Source organism: Colossoma macropomum, unplaced genomic scaffold, assembly GCF_904425465.1.
Source record: "Colossoma macropomum unplaced genomic scaffold, Colossoma_macropomum, whole genome shotgun sequence".
NCBI classification, from domain to species: Eukaryota; Metazoa; Chordata; class Actinopteri; order Characiformes; family Serrasalmidae; genus Colossoma; species Colossoma macropomum.
Genome location: NW_023495456.1, coordinates 1,442,362 through 1,462,500, shown reverse-complemented (window position 1 = coordinate 1,462,500; position 20,139 = coordinate 1,442,362). Strand labels below are relative to the sequence as shown.

At 41.2% G+C, this 20,139-nt stretch overlaps 1 protein-coding gene across 1 annotated transcript in view; it reads right to left on the bottom strand.

Moving 5' to 3' along the window:
- ptprua (protein tyrosine phosphatase receptor type Ua) overlaps window positions 1-20,139 on the bottom strand; it is a 425,958-nt gene that overhangs the window by 41,709 nt on the left and 364,110 nt on the right. Inside the window, exon 21 of the mRNA XM_036562583.1 lies at window positions 11,758-11,794. Within this exon, the coding sequence (XP_036418476.1) occupies window positions 11,758-11,794 (37 nt within the window). The remainder of the gene's footprint in view (window positions 1-11,757; window positions 11,795-20,139) is intronic.

Below are 20,139 nucleotides of genomic sequence, written 5' to 3'. Positions count from 1 at the left end.
TCGGGCTGCCTAAAACTGAATTTTGAATAGTAATTCAATGGAACAAGAATCTGTGTTTTATGTCCCATCAACTTATTATCTGAAGTTCAAATAAATCAATATTTTGTAGCAGCCCTAAGTTAAGCTGAAAATTTTACAGTGTGGTAAAGCTACCCATCTAAATTACACTGAAATGCCCAACAGGTTCTAGATATTAACTGAGCCAGTATATGGAACAAACTCTGCAGTACTGTCTGATTATTGTGGGTAGTTATATGGTGTAAAAGACTGTAGATGAATGAAGTACAGAGTCTTATACAGTATGTAGCTGTGTCTTATCTTTAAACTAAACTGAATCTGGGCTGTAAATACTGGGTTCTTACCATTTACTTCCCCAAAACATCTGTATTTTGTGCCATCTAATACCATGTTTTACACTACATAACATTCCCATTACTTTAGGTGTTCATCATTTTGTATTTACTGCCTTGTTACTTCAAATACTTATTAGATATTGTCCTTTACTAGCTCAATACCTAGAACCTGTAAATCACTTCTGGGACATCACTTGGAACATGAGATCATTTTGCCCAAAATAGTTATCTGGTACTTTGTAGTTTGTCGTTCAGACTAACCCAGTTAATATCTAGAACTTACGGCACTGTAAAAGAAAGCATTACATAATTAATGGGTGTGAAATGCTCTGTTCTAGAGTCAGAACTGTTCACAGTGGTGGTGACAGGAACCCAAAGCAGCATTGCTTTAATAAATAATTATGCAATGTAAATTTAATGCAAACAAAATGACAGTAATAACTCAAGACTTTCTAAAGCAGAGGTCACTAATAGGCGGACCGTGGTCCAATCGCACGGGTTGTAAATACCACACGTGACGCTACTCAGCCAATCGTTTAAGCATTACGATGAGCACTGAGACTCGAGTGAGTGACGCACACACAGGGGAGGGACAACAGTCAGAGAAGAAAGTGAGTCAGAGGGAAGTTATTTCACATGTTGTGATCTAAAAAGAGGAAACTGACAATAAATGTTGTTGAAATGTTACTGAACTGTACTTTATTTGATTTAACATTCAGTTGTTGACTGTATAAGATGTTGATATACCTACTAGGCTACTTTAGTTAAGCAATAGAACAGAGGGAGTGCGTTTTCACGAAATAACATCACGGCTGTGATTTGGTCGCCGTAGATCATCACAGCCGTGATGTTATTGGCGATTCCCAATTCCCAAACTGTCGTCACCACTGAGCAGCTTTTCAGTCGGCAGCTGAGACAGAAGAACAGCTGAACAACCTGGAATCAGCCAGAAATGAACCCAACACCATTCGCCAAACGTGTAGTCTGATCTTCAGAGTCAGACCAAATCAGACTGAGCCATAAAACTGCCGCAATATCAAGTTCAGCTCAGTTTTGTCAGTTTTTGCCAGATCAGTATTAATGTTGTTTTGTTCCAGCCAGTCTGTAAAGCATCTTACAGCCCATTTAGTTTGGCGAATGGTGTTGGGTTCATTTCTGGCTGATTCCAGGTTGTTCAGCTGTTCTTCTGTCACAGCTGCCGACTGAAAAGCTGCTCAGTGGTGATGACAGTTTGGGAATTTAGTGTCGTCTCATCTTCAGAGTCTGACCAAATCGGCTGTCGGTCAAATGTGATCTTAAAAGTGTCCGTTTTCTGTTTGTGGCAAAGTAAGAAGTAAAAATGTTCAAATGTCTTGAGCGTCTCCTACAGCTGTCAAGGTCGTTGCTTAGCAACGGCATCTCAGCGGAGTGATAGTGTTTGTGACAAAAAAAGTGATGTTATGGTGAAATAACAGCACAGTTAGAACACTTCTCAACCAATCAGCTCGCGTGGCCAGAACTAACTGTTGTATAATATACAGTATATGGCGCTGAATCATAACGCAACGTAGACATTATGATGTTCTGGACCTTTGCTTGAGGATATTTTCTCTAACTGGACCTTATTGGATTTTAATTGAAGACCCTGTTCTAAAGGACAATGTAACGTGTGTTGTTCATGTTGTACTCGTGCTGTTTCACACTACACTACATTTCTTTGCTGTTTTGGAAAATATCCGTACACACGTCTCTCTCTCCCGCGCATTTGCTCACCCATTAAAACTCCAGCTTTGTAGTGCTAAGCTGTATCTGCCGTTTGAAAGATTCATGCACATCCGTTGTAGGATGTAGCTCAAGGCTATACGGAGCTGAGGTGCGCGAGGCAGCGCTGTAGCACCTGTTGTTTTGCAGCGGGTTGGCTGTGATTGCGGGAGCGAGTGAAGGAGGAGGACGCCTGAGGGGAAACGCTCACAGCTCCTCAGATGCAGCCGAAAAAACGCAGAGGTTAAAAACCTTCAGCAACTTTCCCGAGGCTCTACTCGCTGTGTGCCAGCAAACATGTGTTCACAGCGCTGGAAGAAGACACTCATAAGGAACATACACTCTTACGAAAGACGGTTCTTCAAGGGTTCTTTAGTAAAGACAGTGGTTCTATGTAGAACCATGAACACTTAAAGAACTATTTCTTCCATGGTGATTGATGGATAATGTGTTGGATATTATTCTGTATAGCACCAAAAAGGGTTCTTCTATTATTAAAAGCTTGGCATTTTACCAACAGCAGAACCCTTTTTAGTGCTTTACAGAACCATTTTCAAAACGTTTCTATTGAGAACCATTTACAACACATTCTCCCACAATCTGAAGAACTATTTCACCATGCAAAGAACCATTTAAGCATGCAAATGGTTCTTTGAGTGTTCACTGGGTTTGTATAGAACCACCGTCTATACACTCTTCCTTGAAAAACCATCTTTTTTAGGAGTGTAAATAAAACCCATGTGTTTTAAGGGTTCTTTACTAAAGACAGTGGTTCTGCATAGAACCATGAACACTCAAAAACTATCTGCATGCTTTAGAGTTCTTTCCATGGTGAAATTGTTCTTCAGATTGATGGAGAATGTGTTCTATAAAGCAACAAAAAGGTTCTTCTATTGTTAAAAGCTTGACATTGTATACAATAGGAAAACCCTCTTTGGTGCTATATAGAACACATTCTCCATCAATCTGAAGAACCATTTCACCATGTAAAGAACCTTTTAAGCATGCAAATAGTTCTATATAGAACCATGAACTTCAGACTAACCCAGTTAATATCTAGAACTTATGGCACTGTAAAAGAAAGCATTACGTAATTAATGGTTCATGGTTCTCTGTACAGTCTGAAGAACCATTTCACCATGTAAAGAACCATTTAAGCATGCATATGTTTCTCTGAGTGTTCATGGCTCTATATAGAACCATGAACCTTAGACTAACCCAGTGAATACCTAGAACTTACAGCACTGCAAATAAAAGCATTAAGTACTTATTTGTTCATGGTTCTCTATACAGTCTGAGGAACCATTTCACTATGCAAAGAATCCTCTAAGCATGCACATGGTTCTCCGAGTAATCACGGTTCTATATAGAACGAGTGTCTTTACTAAAGAACCCTTGAAGAGTGTCTTTAAGCGTGTAGCGTAGACAGTCCTGTGCAAAAGTCAGAGACCACCTTTCATTTATTTTAGTTCCAGTCAAAACAGCCGTTATGTACAAATCATTCGTTCGTTAATCCTCTCAGGTCGTATGCAACATCAAAGGATGTCATAATTAAACGAAAGAATGTCTCAGTAATGCTGCATGATAGAGAACTGCTTTTAATTTGCCTGGAAGGGTAGAACTGGTCCGCTGACAAACCCACAACCAAGGTATCAGTGGACGGCTAACAGCCATGCTAACAAAAACGATGAGTCCTCTCAACACTCAACAGACTCTCAGTAACGTCAAAAACGTATGAGGGTCAGGATTAGGATTAGGGTCAGAGTGAGGGTCAGGATTAGGGCCAGAGTGAGGGTTAGGATTAGGGCCAGAGTGAGGGTTAGGATTAGGTTTTGGGTTGAGGTTAAGGTCAGGGTTAGGATTAGGGTCAGAGTGAAGGTCAGGATTAGGGTCAGAGTGAGGGTTAGGATTAGGGTCAGAGTGAGGGTCAGGATTAGGGCCAGAGTGAGGGTTAGGATTAGGTTTTGGGTTGAGGTTAAGGTCAGGGTTAGGATTAGGGTCAGAGTGAGGGTCAGGATTAAGGCCAGAGTGAGGGTTAGGATTAGGTTTTGGGTTGAGGTTAAGGTCAGGGTTAGGATTAGGGCCAGAGTGAGGGTTAGGATCACGTTTTGGGTTGAGGTTAAGGTCAGGGTTAGGATTAGGGCCAGGGTGAGGGTTAGGTTTTGGGTTGAGGTTAAGGTTAGGATTAGGGCCAGAGTGAGGGTTAGGATTAGGGCCAGAGTGAGGGTTAGGATTAGGGCCAGGGTGAGGGTTAGGATTACGTTTTGGGTTGAGGTTAAGGTTAGGATTAGGATTAGGGCCAGGGTGAGGGTTAGGTTTTGGGTTGAGGTTAAGGTTAGGATTAGGGCCAGAGTGAGGGTTAGGATTAGGGCCAGAGTGAGGGTTAGGATTAGGGCCAGGGTGAGGGTTACGTTTTGGGTTGAGGTTAAAGTTAGGGTTAGGATTAGGGCCAGGGTGAGGGTTAGGATTAGGGCCAGGGTGAGGGTTAGGTTTAGGTTTTGGGTTGAGGGTAAGGTTAGGGTTAGGATTAGGGTCAGGGTGAGGGTTAGGATTAGGTTTTGGGTTGAGGTTAAGGTTAGGGTTAGGATTAGGGTCAGGGTGAGGGTTAGATTAGGTTTTGGGTTGAGGTTAAGGTTAGGATTAGGATTAGGGCCAGGGTGAGGGTTAGGATTAGGTTTTGGGTTGAGGTTAAGGTTAGGATTAGGATTAGGGTCAGGGTGAGGGTTAGGATTAGGTTTTGGGTTGAGGTTAAGGTTAGGATTAGGATTAGGGTCAGGGTGAGGGTTAGGATTAGGTTTTGGGTTGAGGTTAAGGTTAGGGTTAGGATTAGGGCCAGGGTGAGGGTTAGGATTAGGTTTTGGGTTGAGGTTAAGGTTAGGATTAGGATTAGGGCCAGGGTGAGAGTTAGGTTTTGGGTGAGGTTGGTAAGGTTAGGTGTTGCGTAATGGAAGTAACATGTCTACTTAATGTAAGTAATGTATCAACAGAACATCTACAAGATATTCACTTCAGATGCTTCACTACTGCTACTTCACTGAAACGTTGTTGATGTGTTACTGATAATCTGTTAAGAGTTTATTAATCGACAAAAACAACACTTTTCAGCACAGAAATAGAATTTGTTGGATTTGTCATTATAGATTTATTTTACAAAGTCTCCAAAATGGCAGTGCAGTTCAGAGCTGGATTACAAAGCTTCTGAAAGGATACAACCACAACCAAGTCCTCACTAAAATGGCAAAACACTCCCATTCCAGGAAAAATAAAAGTAAGTCTCCAGCATGCAGCGTTCCAGAGATTTATTCTTTTATGTACAACATCCTTTGATATCATATTAACAGAAAATTACACTGAAGCTTCAACAGCTAACTCTACTCTCAGCTGTGTGAGTCAGTGAGTCACTCTTTCTCTTTATTCCAGCTTCCATTCTTTCCAGGAGACTCACTTTCAGCTCCTCAAAGAATCTGCAGACACACCTCCAAAGTTCAGTCTTAGAAGCTGGTTGATCATTTTCTGAAGTGATCAAACACATTCAGTGGTGTTGAGGTCTGGACTCTGGGGTGGTCAGTCCATCGTTCAGCTTCTTTGTTTGATGTGTCCGTCTCCTTTTCTCAGTGAGGTTCTTCTTGAACAGCTACACATCCTTTCAGACCCACAGCGCTGAGTCGTCTTCTCACAGTGGAAGGATGGACAGAAACACCTGTGGATGTTTTCAGATCTGAAGCAGCTTGATTTTCTCCTCTCTCTCAGAGATGAAAGCTTTAAGTGCTGTTTATCTGATGGGGGCAGTTTTGGGGTCGACCAGCTCTTCCAGGTGGTTGTAAGGAGCCCCATTTTCTCTGGAGCTTTAAATCACTTTCTGAACTGGAAAGTCCTGTTTTTCTCACTTTGACTTTCTCCTTCCTCATGCAAATGAATTATCTTACATCTAATCTTCTCAGAAAATCGACTGAAAATTTAATAACTTGTATTTAATGGCTGTTTTGAGGGGAGATTAAATAAATAAATCAGTGGTGTTTTACAGTCACCTCTGTCTCTGCTCTGCTACTTGATATTCCAGCACTGCACCACGGCCACTCTGTAATTAATATTAGATTTTTTGCGCTTGTTATTGTTCCTGTCGTTTAGAGCAGTGTGTGTGTGAGGGCTCTCAGTGCGGGCCGGGGGCCGCAGGGGGCCGGCGTGTGTCAACACCAGAAGCCTATCAGCATGCAGCATCTGGCTTTCTGCTGGTCGTGAGGTTGGGGCAGCGTGGACAGGGCTAACAGCAGGGTGTGAGTGCTTATTATTTACACTAAAAAAAGCACTTTATTCACTTCATTCAGATAAACTGTATGTGCAAACACATCTAAACGGTCCTTCTAATGGCCAAACACTTCATTTTAAAATACTGAGGATCTATTAAGGTGTTGCTCTTTGTTTAGTAAAGCCAGAGTAAGACACTTCTGAATGGCTTATTTACTCTGAATTAACTCATATAGGACAAATCAGTGTTACGTCACAACAACAACAAAGACTTACGGGTACCAAACCTGATGCTTATTTGAGAGACAATGCATTCACTGCGGCTCTCTAAACGGTCTCAGAGTCGGGGCTAGCTGCTCTGAGGTGAACTTTATGACTCTAAACGGTCTCAGAGGCGGGGCTAGCCGCTTTGAGGGAACTTTATTGCTCTAAACGGTCTCAGAGTCGGGGCTAGTCGCTTTGAGGGAACTTTATGACTCTAAACGGTCTCAGAGTCGGGGCTGGCCGCTCTGAGGGAACTTTATTGCTCTAAACGGTCTCAGAGTCGGGGCTAGCCGCTTTGAGGGAACTTTATTGCTCTAAATGGTCTCAGAGTCGGGGCTGGCTGCTCTAAGGGGAACTTTATGACTCTAAACAGTCTCGGAGTTGGGGCTGGCCGCTCTGAGGGAACTTTATGACTCTAAATGGTCTCAGAGTCGGGGCTGGCTGCTCTAAGGGGAACTTTATGACTCTAAACTGTCTCAGAGTCGGGGCTGGCTGCTCTAAGGGGAACTTTATGACTCTAAACAGTCTCAGAGTCAGGGCTGGCCGCTCTGAGGGAACTTTATTACTCTAAACGGTCTCAGAGTCAGGGCTGGCCGCTCTGAGGGAACTTTATTACTCTAAACGGTCTCAGAGTCGAGGCTAGCTGCTCTGAGGGGAACTTTATGACTCTTAACGGTCTCAGAGTTGGGGCTGGCCGCTCTGAGGTGAACTTTATTACTCTAAACAGTCTCAGAGTCAGGGCTGGCCGCTCTGAGGGAACTTTATTACTCTAAACGGTCTCAGAGTCGAGGCTAGCTGCTCTGAGGGAACTTTATGACTCTTAACGGTCTCAGAGTCGGGGCTGGCCGCTCTGAGGTGAACTTTATTACTCTAAACAGTCTCGGAGTCGGGGCTGGCCGCTCTGAGGTGAACTTTATTACTCTAAACAGTCTCAGAGTCGGGGCTAGCCGCTCTGAGGGAACTTTATTACTCTAAACGGTCTCAGAGTCGGAGCTAGCCGCTCTGAGGGGAATTTTATTACTCTAAACCGTCTCAGAGTCGGGGCTAGTCGCTCTGAGGTGAACTTTATTACTCTAAATGGTCTCAGAGTCGGGGCTAGCCATTCTGAGGTGAACCTCATTACTCTAAACGGTCTCAGAGTCAGGGCTAGCTGTTCTGAGGGAACTTTATTGCTCTAAATGGTCTCGGAGTCGGGGCTGGCTGTTCTGAGGGAACTTTATTGCTCTAAATGGTCTCAGAGTCGGGGCTAGTCGCTCTGAGGTGAACTTTATTACTCTAAATGGTCTCAGAGTCGGGGCTAGCCATTCTGAGGTGAACTTCATTACTCTAAACGGTCTCAGAGTCGAGGCTAGCCGCTCTGAGGTGAACTTCATTACTCTAAACGGTCTCAGAGTCGGGGCTGGCTGCTCTAAGGGGAACTTTATGACTCTAAACAGTCTCAGAGTCAGGGCTAGCCATTCTGAGGGTGAACTTTATTACTCTAAACAGTCTCGGAGTCGGGGCTAGCCGCTCTGAGTGAACTTTATGACTCTAAATGGTCTCTGAGTCGGGGCTAGCCGCTCTGAGGTGAACTTTATTACTCTAAACGGTCTCAGAGTCGGGGCTAGCCGTTCTGAGGGGAACTTTATTACTCTAAACGGTCTCGGAGTCGGGGCTAGCCGCTCTGAGTGAACTTTATGACTCTAAACGGTCTCAGAGTCGGGGCTAGCCATTCTGAGGTGAACTTTATTACTCTAAACAGTCTCGGAGTCGGGGCTAGCCACTCTGAGTGAACTTTATGACTCTAAATGGTCTCAGAGTCGGGGCTAGCCGCTCTGAGGGAACTTTATTACTCTAAACGGTCTCAGAGTCGGGGCTAGCCGTTCTGAGGGGAACTTTATTACTCTAAACGGTCTCAGAGTCGGGGCTAGCCGTTCTGAGGTGAACTTTATTACTCTAAACAGTCTCAGAGTCGGGGCTAGCCGCTCTGAGGTGAACTTCATTACTCTAAACGGTCTCAGAGTCGGGGCTAGCCGCTCTGAGGTGAACTTTATTACTCTAAATGGTCTCAGAGTCGGGGCTGGCCGCTCTGAGGTGAACTTCATTACTCTAAACGGTCTCAGAGTCAGGGCTAGCTGCTCTGAGGGAACTTTATTACTCTAAATGGTCTCAGAGTCAGGGCTAGCTGCTCTGAGGGAACTTTATTACTCTAAATGGTCTCAGAGTCAGGGCTAGCTGCTCTGAGGTGAACTTTATGACTCTAAACGGTCTCAGAGTCGGGGCTAGCCGTTCTGAGGGGAACTTTATGACTCTAAACGGTCTCAGAGTCGGGGCTAGCTGCTCTGAGGTGATACCCAGACACTAACATGCTTTTTCACTGCAGCAAAATCACACTGGGGTAAAGCAGAGCTTCACAACATGCCCATATTTATCATGCATTGAAATCAAATGTATTTCAATAGTATGTATAATCATTACTATGTAATAAGCCTGAGATTTTAAGGGATTACATTCTCATTAATTCTTAAGTAATAAGCTGCAATAAAGCAATAAACACTATCTGGAACCTGTAAGAATCACTATGCACAAATAAAAGATTAATTTAGATGGTAATTCAAGGTCTATAATTTGCATAACAAAGTCTTAACAAACTGCTTATTGTGCATTATTGCATCTAACAATGAAATTACTATCTACTAATACTTAATGCACAGTGAATAAACCATTTGGAAGTGTCTTTAAGGGTCACCCACTGGTGAAGCATCTTCTATAATCTCCGTAGAAAAGCACTGACCAATAGAATGGGACACTCTGGTCACCATGCAGTGGAGCTGTGCTCTCTTTAGTGATGGAGCTCCATCCAGTACCTTTGGGATGAGTTGGAGTGATCCAGAATTGACCATCCAACATCAGCACCTGACCTCACTAATGCTCAATCAAATCCTCACAGCAATGTTCCAACATCTAGAAGCCTTCCCAGAAGAGTAGAGGCTGTTCCTGCAGCAGAGTAACTGTGTACTTTGGGAGTAACTGTGATGTTGTGATGTTTTATTTATGTGGAAATGAATAAAGAGGTAAATTAGACGCAGCAGTTGTTTCAGTGTTTGTGTGTGTTGGGTTTGATCACCAGCCTCTGGATACAGTTACAGTTACAGTTACAGTCCAGCAACACAACAACATCTCACTGTGTGATCACCTGGACAAACAACACATACAGCACCCTCTCTGAGCACATACACACTTTACAGAGGGAGAGAGAGAGAGAGAGAGAGAGAGAGAGAGAGAGAGAGAGAGGGAGAGAGAGAGAGAGAGAGAGAGGGAGAGAGAGAGAATGAGAGAGAGGGACACAGAAAGAAAGAGAGATAGAGCAGTGAAGAAGAGAGAGAGAGAGAGAAACAGAAAGAGAGAGGGAGAGAAAGAAGGAGTGAGAGCAAGACAGCAACACACAAAGTAAGAGAGAGAGAGAGGCAAGAGAGAGAAATAAAGACAGAAAGAGATACAGAGAGAGAGAGACAGAAAGAGAGAGAGAGTAAGAGAGTGACACAAAGTAAATGAATGAGAGAAATAGAGAGAGACAGAAAGAAAAAAAACAGAAAGAGACAGAAAGAGGGGAGGAAGAGAGAAATAGAGACAGAAACAGAAAGAGAGAGAGGGAGAGTGAGAGTAAGAGAACAACACGAAGTATTGTGAGAAAGAAAGAGAGAAAGAGAGAGAAGAGGAATTGAGAGAGAAAGAATGAAAAAGAGTGGGGAAGGCGAGAGAAAGTCAAAGACAGAAAGTGAAAGAAAGAAAACAGGGAAGAAGAAACAAGCAAGAGAGAAACAGAGAAAGAGAGAGAGAGAGAGAGAAAGAGAAGGAGAGGGAGAGAGAATAAGGCAGTGCGAGTCTGTAGAGTTATAGATTCACACAGAGGAGAAACTGCAGTGGAGTCGAGAAAGGAGACGAGAGACGCAGCAGAACGGCAGCAGCTGCATTAAACACAGAGACAGGATCACACAGAGATCAGCACAGAGATCAGCACAGAGATCAGCACAGAGATCAGCACAGAGATCAGCACTGAGATCAGCACAGAGATCAGCACTGAGATCAGCACAGAGATCAGCACAGAGATCAGCACTGAGATCAGCACAGAGATCAGCACAGAGATCAACACAGGAACAAACAGCAGACAGACAGAAGGATCAGCACGAATGAGAGACAGACAGAGTAAATAAGAGAGAGAAAAAAACAGAGAGTGAGAGAAAGGAGGATGAAGGGAGAGAGGGTAAAGAGAGAAGAAAGAGAAAGCAAGGTGAAAGAGCGACATAGAGAGAGACAGAGAGGGAGAAGAGGGGAGAGGAGGGAGACAGAGGGGAAAACAAAATGAGAGGGAGAGAGGAAGAAAGAGAGACAGAAAGAGTGAGAGTTCAAGGTAAAAAAAGAGAGAGAAATAAGAGAGTAAGAGACACAGAGAGAGCAGGAGGAGAGAGAGGGAAATAGAAGAAAGAGAGAGAGAGAGAGATGCAGTAGGAGTGGGTAGACCCCTCCTGGTGGTACATCCATATATACATATAGAGAGCGAGAGAGGGCAAGAGAGAGAGAGTAAGCGAGTGAGAGAGACAGAGAGAGAGAGAGAATGAGAGGAAAGAGAGAGGCATAGAGGGAGAGAGAGAGAGAGAGAGATACAGTAGCAGTGGGTAGCCCTCTCCTGGTGGTACATCCATATATACATATACAGAAAGAGAGAGAGAGCAGCTAGTGAAAGAGTGCAATAGAGAGCGCGAACGAGTGAGAGAGAGAAACAGAGAAAGAGAGAGAGGGAAAGAGAGAGAAGAAAGAGAGACAGAGAGCATGGAGAGAGAAGGGGAAAGAGAGAGAGAGAGAGAGAGAGAGAGAGAGAGAGAGAGAGAGAGAGAGACAGAGAGCAAGGGAGATAGCGAGCGAGAGAGATGCAGTGGAAGTGGGTAGTCCTCTCCTGGTGGTACATCCGCTGGGATGAGTTCATCAAACACCAATAACAGTATTTGCTCATGAATAATTCAGACCCTCCAGACTGGAGCTGCTCAGAGACACAAACAGAATCCACCGACGCCCACACCAGCCCCCCCAACACCCCCCACCACCTTCCACCACCCTCCACCACCCCCCTCCTTTCACACTATTCACACTATTCACAGAGTATAAGCTAGGTGCTTACCTTGAGTCGCGATGAAATGATTAGAACGCTGATAACCCTGAGATAAACAGATAAGCAGATGGAGAGAGAAAGGGGGGGGGGGCGAGAGGGGGAGAGGTGTTATATTCAGACACAGATCCACAGATACTTTACTGAAGAGCGGCATTCATAAGAACACACAACTACAGTACATAAGCTGACACAAACCTGTATAAACATTCATACAGGTCATACACTATACTGTGATAGTGTGTCATAACACTATCAGAGGTGAAATGACATCAAGCAGCCCTTGAAGTGGAATTCCACCCATTTTTCATAATTCATGCATAGCTCAGTGTGTGAGACGTAAACAGAGTGATTCAGAGTGGTTTGGTGTGAAATGGTTCAGATGTCTTTACAGTGGTGGTGATAGGAACCAGGGGTCGCCATGACTACAACACAAATATAGACATTTTATTTACTATCCAGAACCACCAGTGAACCTACACGAGTCTTCTGAGCTTATATGGAATGTAGATGATGGGAAAATAAAGGAATGTTTTCTTTGGGGACTTTTTGCCTCACAACGCCCTGCATATTATGTATCCCTCCACCACGAATGGATTTTAAAGGCCAAAATCTTCTCAAAACTATCGTTAAACGGTAGCCACTTTACATGCAGCCTGATAATCCATTAATAATCAGACTAATAGCTCAATCAGAATAGAATAAGTCCATGTAAACACCTCAGTCGGAATAGACTAGTCCATTTGAGGCCATTCAGAATACAGTTCCTATCTGACTGATCGAGGTGGGTAATCCTGTAAATAATCTGTTAAATAGAAGAATAATATCCGTGTAAACGCCTGTATCTGATTACATTCCCTATCGGAAAGTTTAAGTACGTTCTGATCATGTTCGTCGTGTCATAGTGAATGTTTATACCGTTCAACATGGCGGAGCAGAAACTGGTCTGCAGAGGAGACGAAGTTTATGCTCTGATCTTTAAAAGACGGCGGTGGGACGGACGTCCATCTTATGTGTCTCAGAACACGACGTCTTCCTCTCGTCCATCTTTGATAAGGACATGTGAAGGACGTTTTCCTGAGTCTGACATCATTTTAAAGTGATTAAAAACACAAGCGCTGCTCACTGCTGCTCATCTCACTCTGACTGGACTCACGTGATGCTGGTTGTCATGGTAACGTTTACTCTAAGTGGTTCTCTACGCATGCATGTAATTTTGGATCTGATGACTTGAAGTGTGAATGTAAACAGAGATTTTCATCAGATTGTTGAGTAGAGTGAGAATAAACACCTCAGTCTTCATCTGTAATCAGAATAATTTCAATCGGATTGGTGAAAATCTTTGCGAACACAGCCAGTGTTTCAGACATCAGGCAGTGAATTCATAACCATTTCCTGAGATGTTTTACTGTGAGGGAGCTTTTAGAGGTGGACGTCTGGTTCCTATCACCACCACTGTGAACAACTTGGACTTGGTACGTTTTCTTTAGAATGGAGCACAGAATTGATGCGGTGTCAGTAAGTGTTGCTGATTTTTGTCATAATAGCTAACTAAAATGTTTTAAAATACAGAACCTGAAACCCCGAGGTAAAAGCGTCTTTGTAGGCTCCGCAGCAAACTCCTGAAATTGCTGTTTTCTTTGTGTCCTTTTCCCTGCACTGACAAGAAGATAGCACCCAACATCCCCCTTTTTCTTAAACACTGGGTCACCAGAGAGCAGCACGCTCAGCTCTACTTTAACTGAGGAGCAAAAAGTGAATCCTGCCTCTGTGATAATCGCATCTAAAGTGAAGCATCTTACTTAAATGAGGGGAGCACAGAGCACAAATATGGAGCACAATGTAACTGAGTTTTTATGTAGTTAAACAGGTTACAGTAAAATAATGCAGTAATCTTCTCAAAATCCCACAACATCATCAGCCAGTTTTCAGACAGATGTTTCTCCAGATTCACCCTGAAGACTGTTTCTGTACCATAAAAGTACATTTTCCATCCTGAGTGTTTGTGATCAGTGAGCTGTACAGAATTCACTCCTATATTACTTTAATCTCCTCCTGGTGAGTGTAATATATCAGCGTTTAGAAGCAGATAAACAGCTCAAAGTGAGAGCCAGACAGGCTGAAGTACAGCCTCCACACGGGAGGGTTAGTTTAACAGGTTGTTACAACTAAAACGCTACTGGAGCTGAGAAAATGAAATACCCCAAAAGTATCTCTCGCAAGGCAGTGCATTTTATTTACTATCCAGAACCACCAGTGAACCTACACGAGTCTTCTGAGTCTATATGGAATGTTGATGATGGAAAATAGTGGAAAATCTGAAATAATATGTTTTTAAGGGGACTATTTTGCCTTTGAACGCCCTGCATGTATCCCTCCACCATAATAGATTCAACAAAATACATTTTAAGCCAAAACCTAATCACAAAACTATCGTAAGACATTGTCTTCGTCACTAGGAAACATATTCATAACCATTTCATGTAGGAACTTTCTGTGAGGGAGCTTTTAGAGGTGGACGTCTGGTTCCTATCACCACCACTGTGAAGTAAGCACTCTCAAATGAAGCACTTCACATCAAACTGCTCAGAATGAATTTCTTTCATATCTTAATCATTAAACTGTGCAGAAGGTTTAGAAAATCTGATGGAGTTCCCCTTTAAGACCTCTGAAGTAAACTCTCAGAGAACTTATTTATACCTTATTTTATAACTTATTTTATAACTTATTTTATAACTTATTTTAGAACTTATTAAATAACTTAGTTATTTTGAGTTCTTTATTTTGTGTAAGTGAACTGATCTAAATTTGATAGTTGATATTGTTCTTTTTAGTGAAAAATGAGAGTGACTGTGTTTGACTCTGCCTCTTTACACTAATCATACATCCTTTGATACATCTCTACTTTTGAATTACATCATTTAAACCAGACTTTTCAAGCCACCAGCTCCCCAGCCTGACATGAAGAGCCCCATCTTACATTTCCACCCACTTTGCCTTTGGCTAAATCTTCAATCTTAAACATTTTTAAGTGTGTAAGACTGCACACTGCTCTCCCTTACATACTCTAAAAGGTAAAAACATCAGATCCAGCGTGACTCTGAAGTCAGAACTCAACATTATTTAACCTTAAAATAAACCTAATTCACTTTGGAACCCCTTTTTTACGGAACACAAATAGGGAGTTCGTTAAGGTCTCATTCTTTGTTCAGCAAAACCCAAATTATTTACATTTCACATTGACGTGGAAATCTAATAACTGCATTCATTTTACTTAATTAACATTGATTAATTGAGTCAATTTATATCCCATATTCTAAAGTAAACAATCCTTTTGTGGCTTTTTTGCAGCCAAACACATACAGGCTTGGTTAGAATCCACTCTAAGAGCCAATTTTTAAATGGAAGAATTTAAAGCTGACTTACTAAAACCGGTGGTTCTTTGCTTCTAATTAGTGATGACTAAAACTCTGTACTACTGTACTGTAGGACGTACAGTAATAAAGTGCTGCTGATGACGCAGTAGTAAGAATTAGATGTTTACTTCATGCTCAGTAATTTGCATAACAAGGCCTTAACAGAGTTTAGTGTGCCTTATTAAAATAAAACATGCGATTTTTACATAACAGACCACTAATTATGTACAAATAAAGGTCATATTTTCTGAAATAACACAGCAAATTACTGTGAGGTAATACTGACGGTGGGCCATACCGCATGGCACTACGTCATATGACAACGACTGAGAGCTAAAGGTGCATTTAAATTGTCATTAAACGTTTTAGGTGTTTTTATTCTGATGAGTTTTGGTGGTTTAAATACTTTTAAAAACTTTTATTTTTTAAATGCTGAAAGGTAGTGACAGTATTTGTATTGTTCATTGATATGAAATCAGTTTTTATTCAGATTTTAGAAGTCTTTTTTTCCCCATGTGTTACAGTAAATTACTGGCTAATTAGTTGCATTATGTTTACAGTTGTTCTTGTAGAAATACAGAAGATTACTGTATTCTAATTACAGCTTACTACTGTAAGTGTACCTCATAGTAATCTTGTGTTGCAGGTGAGTGTGGAGTTACAGTGAAACAGCTGCTATTTTACTGTTATTTACTGTTAGTATGCTACAGTAAGTTACTGCCAAAGTAATGCAACCAGCAGCCAGCATCGCAAAAAAATCGTTGCAAATATAATAGTCTAGATATCTAATATTTTTCATTATAAAGTTGTTGTAAAATTATTAAGCTATTTTTATACATTTTTAATAGTTTTAGGTGATTTTATCTAGTGAAAGTGAAATCCATTGGTAGATAATTGTATTTGTTTTGAGGGGTTATGTGGATAATTTTGACTATTTTTTAAGAAATAATGCTTGAAACAAGTCAACTTATCCACCCGTGAAATAAGACAAGTAAAATGTCTAAAAATGAGTTAAATAATCTTAGAATTTTGTTGCTACACTGTAAAAATGGTTTGTCAGTTCAACCTAAAAATACAGGTGGTGAAAAGTAAGTAAACTAGTTTAATTCAACTTAAATAAATAATTTGAATGAACCAACATTTTATTCCAAGTGTTTATTTGAGTTGAATAGAATTTTAATGTTTGTTACTACAATAAGTATATATATATATATATATATATATATATATATATATATATATATATATATATATATATATATATATCTTTTTTTACAGGAAATTACAATATTTTACAGTACACAATCACAAAATGAGAAATATTAGATTTTACTGATTAGATTTAAGATCTTTTTACTATTTTTACAGTGAATAATACTTATGTTTAGTGAATTTACCAGTCTAATCTGGGCTTCACTCAACATAAAACTAGACTTTAACAGGCGTCCAGTATATGCTCCTTAAATAAACTGCGTAAATGTTTGTTGGACTACATGAATTTGTGATTGCATGATGCTCATCTAACACATAAAGATATAATTACTGGTTAGAGAGCTCATTTGCATATTGTAACCATCTGCAGCATCAGTACCACAACTGGTTAATTCGGGATAACGACTAACGAGCGATATATCGGGCCGCCCTTCCGTCTACACACAGAATACTGAGCAGCTGAAGGGAGAAAAGGCCGGATCTGAGTGAAGTGTTATATAACTGTACATAACTGAGTGTGAAATGTGGGCTAAGTGCTGTTGCAGGCAGTTCACTTACACGCCCCGCTCTCTCGTTCCACACACAGAGGGAGAGGAAGCGTGGGAGGCAGCGGAGGAGAAAAATTCCCCAGCCTGTCCGTGACGATGTTGCTCCATTACTCTTGTGAACGATGACCCCCTTACCCCCCACGCACACCCTGCAACCCCCCCACACACATACACATGCACAGTCTCGCCTTCCAATCCGAATCCTCCCATTTCCATCTGAGAACACCACACAGCGAGGTGAGAGATGGATGATGCAACAGCTCTATGACCTCCGTTCCCCTGAGCCCACGCTGTTAACAGCACACTTCCCCTGAGCCAACGAGCACAATCTCGCACTTCGTACGGGGCAGCAGGCAGGCATGGAGTGGCATGCAGGTTATATGATGACTAAAGGACCTGACCGATACTGGTCGCCAATAACATAGGCCCATATTTATTGGTGTTAATAATATCTATTAATATTTATAGAGGACTTTTCACACATTGCAAAAAAAATAGTGTCTAGTCAATATAAATCAAATATTTCCCATTTTGAGATGGTTGTGCACTTATTATAAGATTAGCTTATTTCTAGATATCATTTACTTGTTTTAGGTCATTTTATCAAGTAAAATTCATTATTCTTCATTACACTGGCAGGTAATTTTGCTGATTTCCAGCAAATTTCTTAAACGCAAAAGCAAAATTGTCTGCCGATATAGTGAGATAATTTTACTTAATACAAGTAAAAACGCCTAGAAATAAGGTGAATAATCTTAAATTAAGCTCAAAACAATCTCAGCAAGAGAAATAGTGATTTAAGATTTTAGATTTAATGACCGTATTTTGATAATTTTACTTGACAAGATACCATTTCTTGCAGTGCAGCTGGCAGCTGAAAGTGCTTTACAGACAGGAGATAAAGCTTAGAAATTATAAGCATTAATTAAAATCATATAACACAGAAGGTAGAGTTGAGTTAAAGAGCTGCGTTTTCAGATGTTTATTAAAGGTGAGCTCTGAGCTCGACTGTCTAATAAAAGCTGAACTGAGTCTCTCCACGTTTTCTGTGTTTTACTGAAGGTGTTCAGAAGGTCAGAATCTGCAGATCTAAGATATAAACAGACGTTCAGGAGCTTTAAGGTCATTTAGAGCAGCAGCAGAACTTTAAACTCTCTCTAACAGATCCAGGTGGTCAGTGAGGTGTGTAAACGGTGGGATATGAGCTCTCTGTGTTGGTGCTTTAGTGATTTCCTCACATGATAAAAAGCTGCTTTAGTGACTGTGTTTACATGCAGATTAAACAGAGCTCAGAGTCTAAGATCACACCCAGGCTTCTCCTGCAGGTTTGGGATATGAAGATAAAGAGCTGAGATTCTCATAAAGCAGCTTTAGTTGTAGGACTTTTTGTGACATCCACTGAGAAATATCTGACACACAGCTGGTCAGGCTGTTTTGATCATCTTGAAGGAATCTGAATGTATAATTGTGTGTCGTCAGCATAGCTATGAAAATTGATATTATATTTCCTAATGACCTAATGAGGTAACATGTACACAGAGAAAAAGCAAAGGCCCTAAAACTGAACCTTGTGGGACTCCACATGAAATTCTTTTGTTAAATCAAAGAAGTCTTGGTAAAAAAGTAGTAAGAAGTAAGTGGTGGTATAATGTGTATTATAATGAACGTCGAATGTAAGAAAATGTGATAAATTTGAAGTCAAAACTCAAAAAATTATATTTCACAGATCAAAAAAATTCTGCATAATTCAATCGTGTGATGTGAAACAGTGCAGTTTAGAAAAACTTAACAACCAATGGTGGTGATAGGAACCAGGAGTCACCATGTTTATAATCCAAACATAGATATTATTTTTACTATTCTAATTCACCAGTGAAACTGCATGAGTCTTCTGAGTTTATATGGAATTTTGATGATGGTAAAATAGCGATAAACATTAAATAATATGTTTTCTTTGGGCTATTTTGCCTCACCCTGCAAGTATCCCTCCACCATGAATGGATATGAAAAACATATGTTTTAGTCCAACATCTTCTCAAAACTATTGTAAAACAATGTCTCAGACAATGTCCCATTTAATTATGCAGAAAAGTGGTGTAATTCTCCCTCATAATAACAAAAACATGCTCTGAGTAGTATTGAGGGGCCAGAAGTAACGAGAATACACACCTCGATGGTGCTCGATTTTTTAGGATGCCGCTTTTTTAAGAGTGCATATATTAGCATAAGTACAAGTAAAAAAATTGAGGACAACTGGTGAAAAATGAGAAAATATAAAGACTAATTTACTGAAACCAGTGAAGAATTCTAGGAAGCTCCGCTGGCCATATAACAACATTTATATTATTTAATACTTGTGATTTACTGCTGTTTATTTGACAATCATATCAGTCAGTAAAGTGCAATTTTTGACCATATTAAATTGTATCAGAACTTAATCTGATTTGTTAGCCCTCAAAACATGCAGCATCACATCGGTCCCAAAATGCAGGTATCGGACAGGCCCTGAATGACTCAACTGGAAGACTGTGTGCTTAGACAAAGCAACATGTGCAAAACTGAAATGACGTTGAGTGTGAGTGTCAGCGCCGGTAATTTGACCTGAAATTACCCACTGAGCACACAGTCGCATTTTAACATTGATCATTTCTGCCGAAGTGGAAACCTGGGGACTAATTATCAACCAGCTCTCCAATTTAAAATCCCCAGAGGCAGTACATTAACAATTTGTTTTGCAATTTCAACTTAATTACCAACATCAATTTTGCACAATAATCTTGATTCCGTGTCAGGCTTAATGGAGAATTAAGGTTGATCTGCCACACTGTGCTGTTATTCTAACCTGTTTAATTCAAGCGGAGGTCCTTCTCTGATGTGATTAAGTCAGACTCGCCAAACGCTCGAGCTGCATGAAAGTTCTGCTCAAATGTTTTGAGTTTAAAGAGGACTTTGAAAACTGGGAAATATAGTCCTATAGATGTGTGGGAAACGTTGGGCAGCAGGTGTGACCATGACCAAGACCGCTTTGAGGGAACAAAGGAAGAAAGTAAAGGCTAGCAGGAGAAGAGGACTCTCTCTGGGAAATGTAGTGTAAAGCTGGTCAACCTCCCACTCTGCTGATACAGTGAAGCTTAGTACAAAAACCCACGCAAGAGCTGGATGACCAACCTACACGGCAACAAGGCTCCAAAGTTCAGCCTCGACTCTGAACTGCAGAG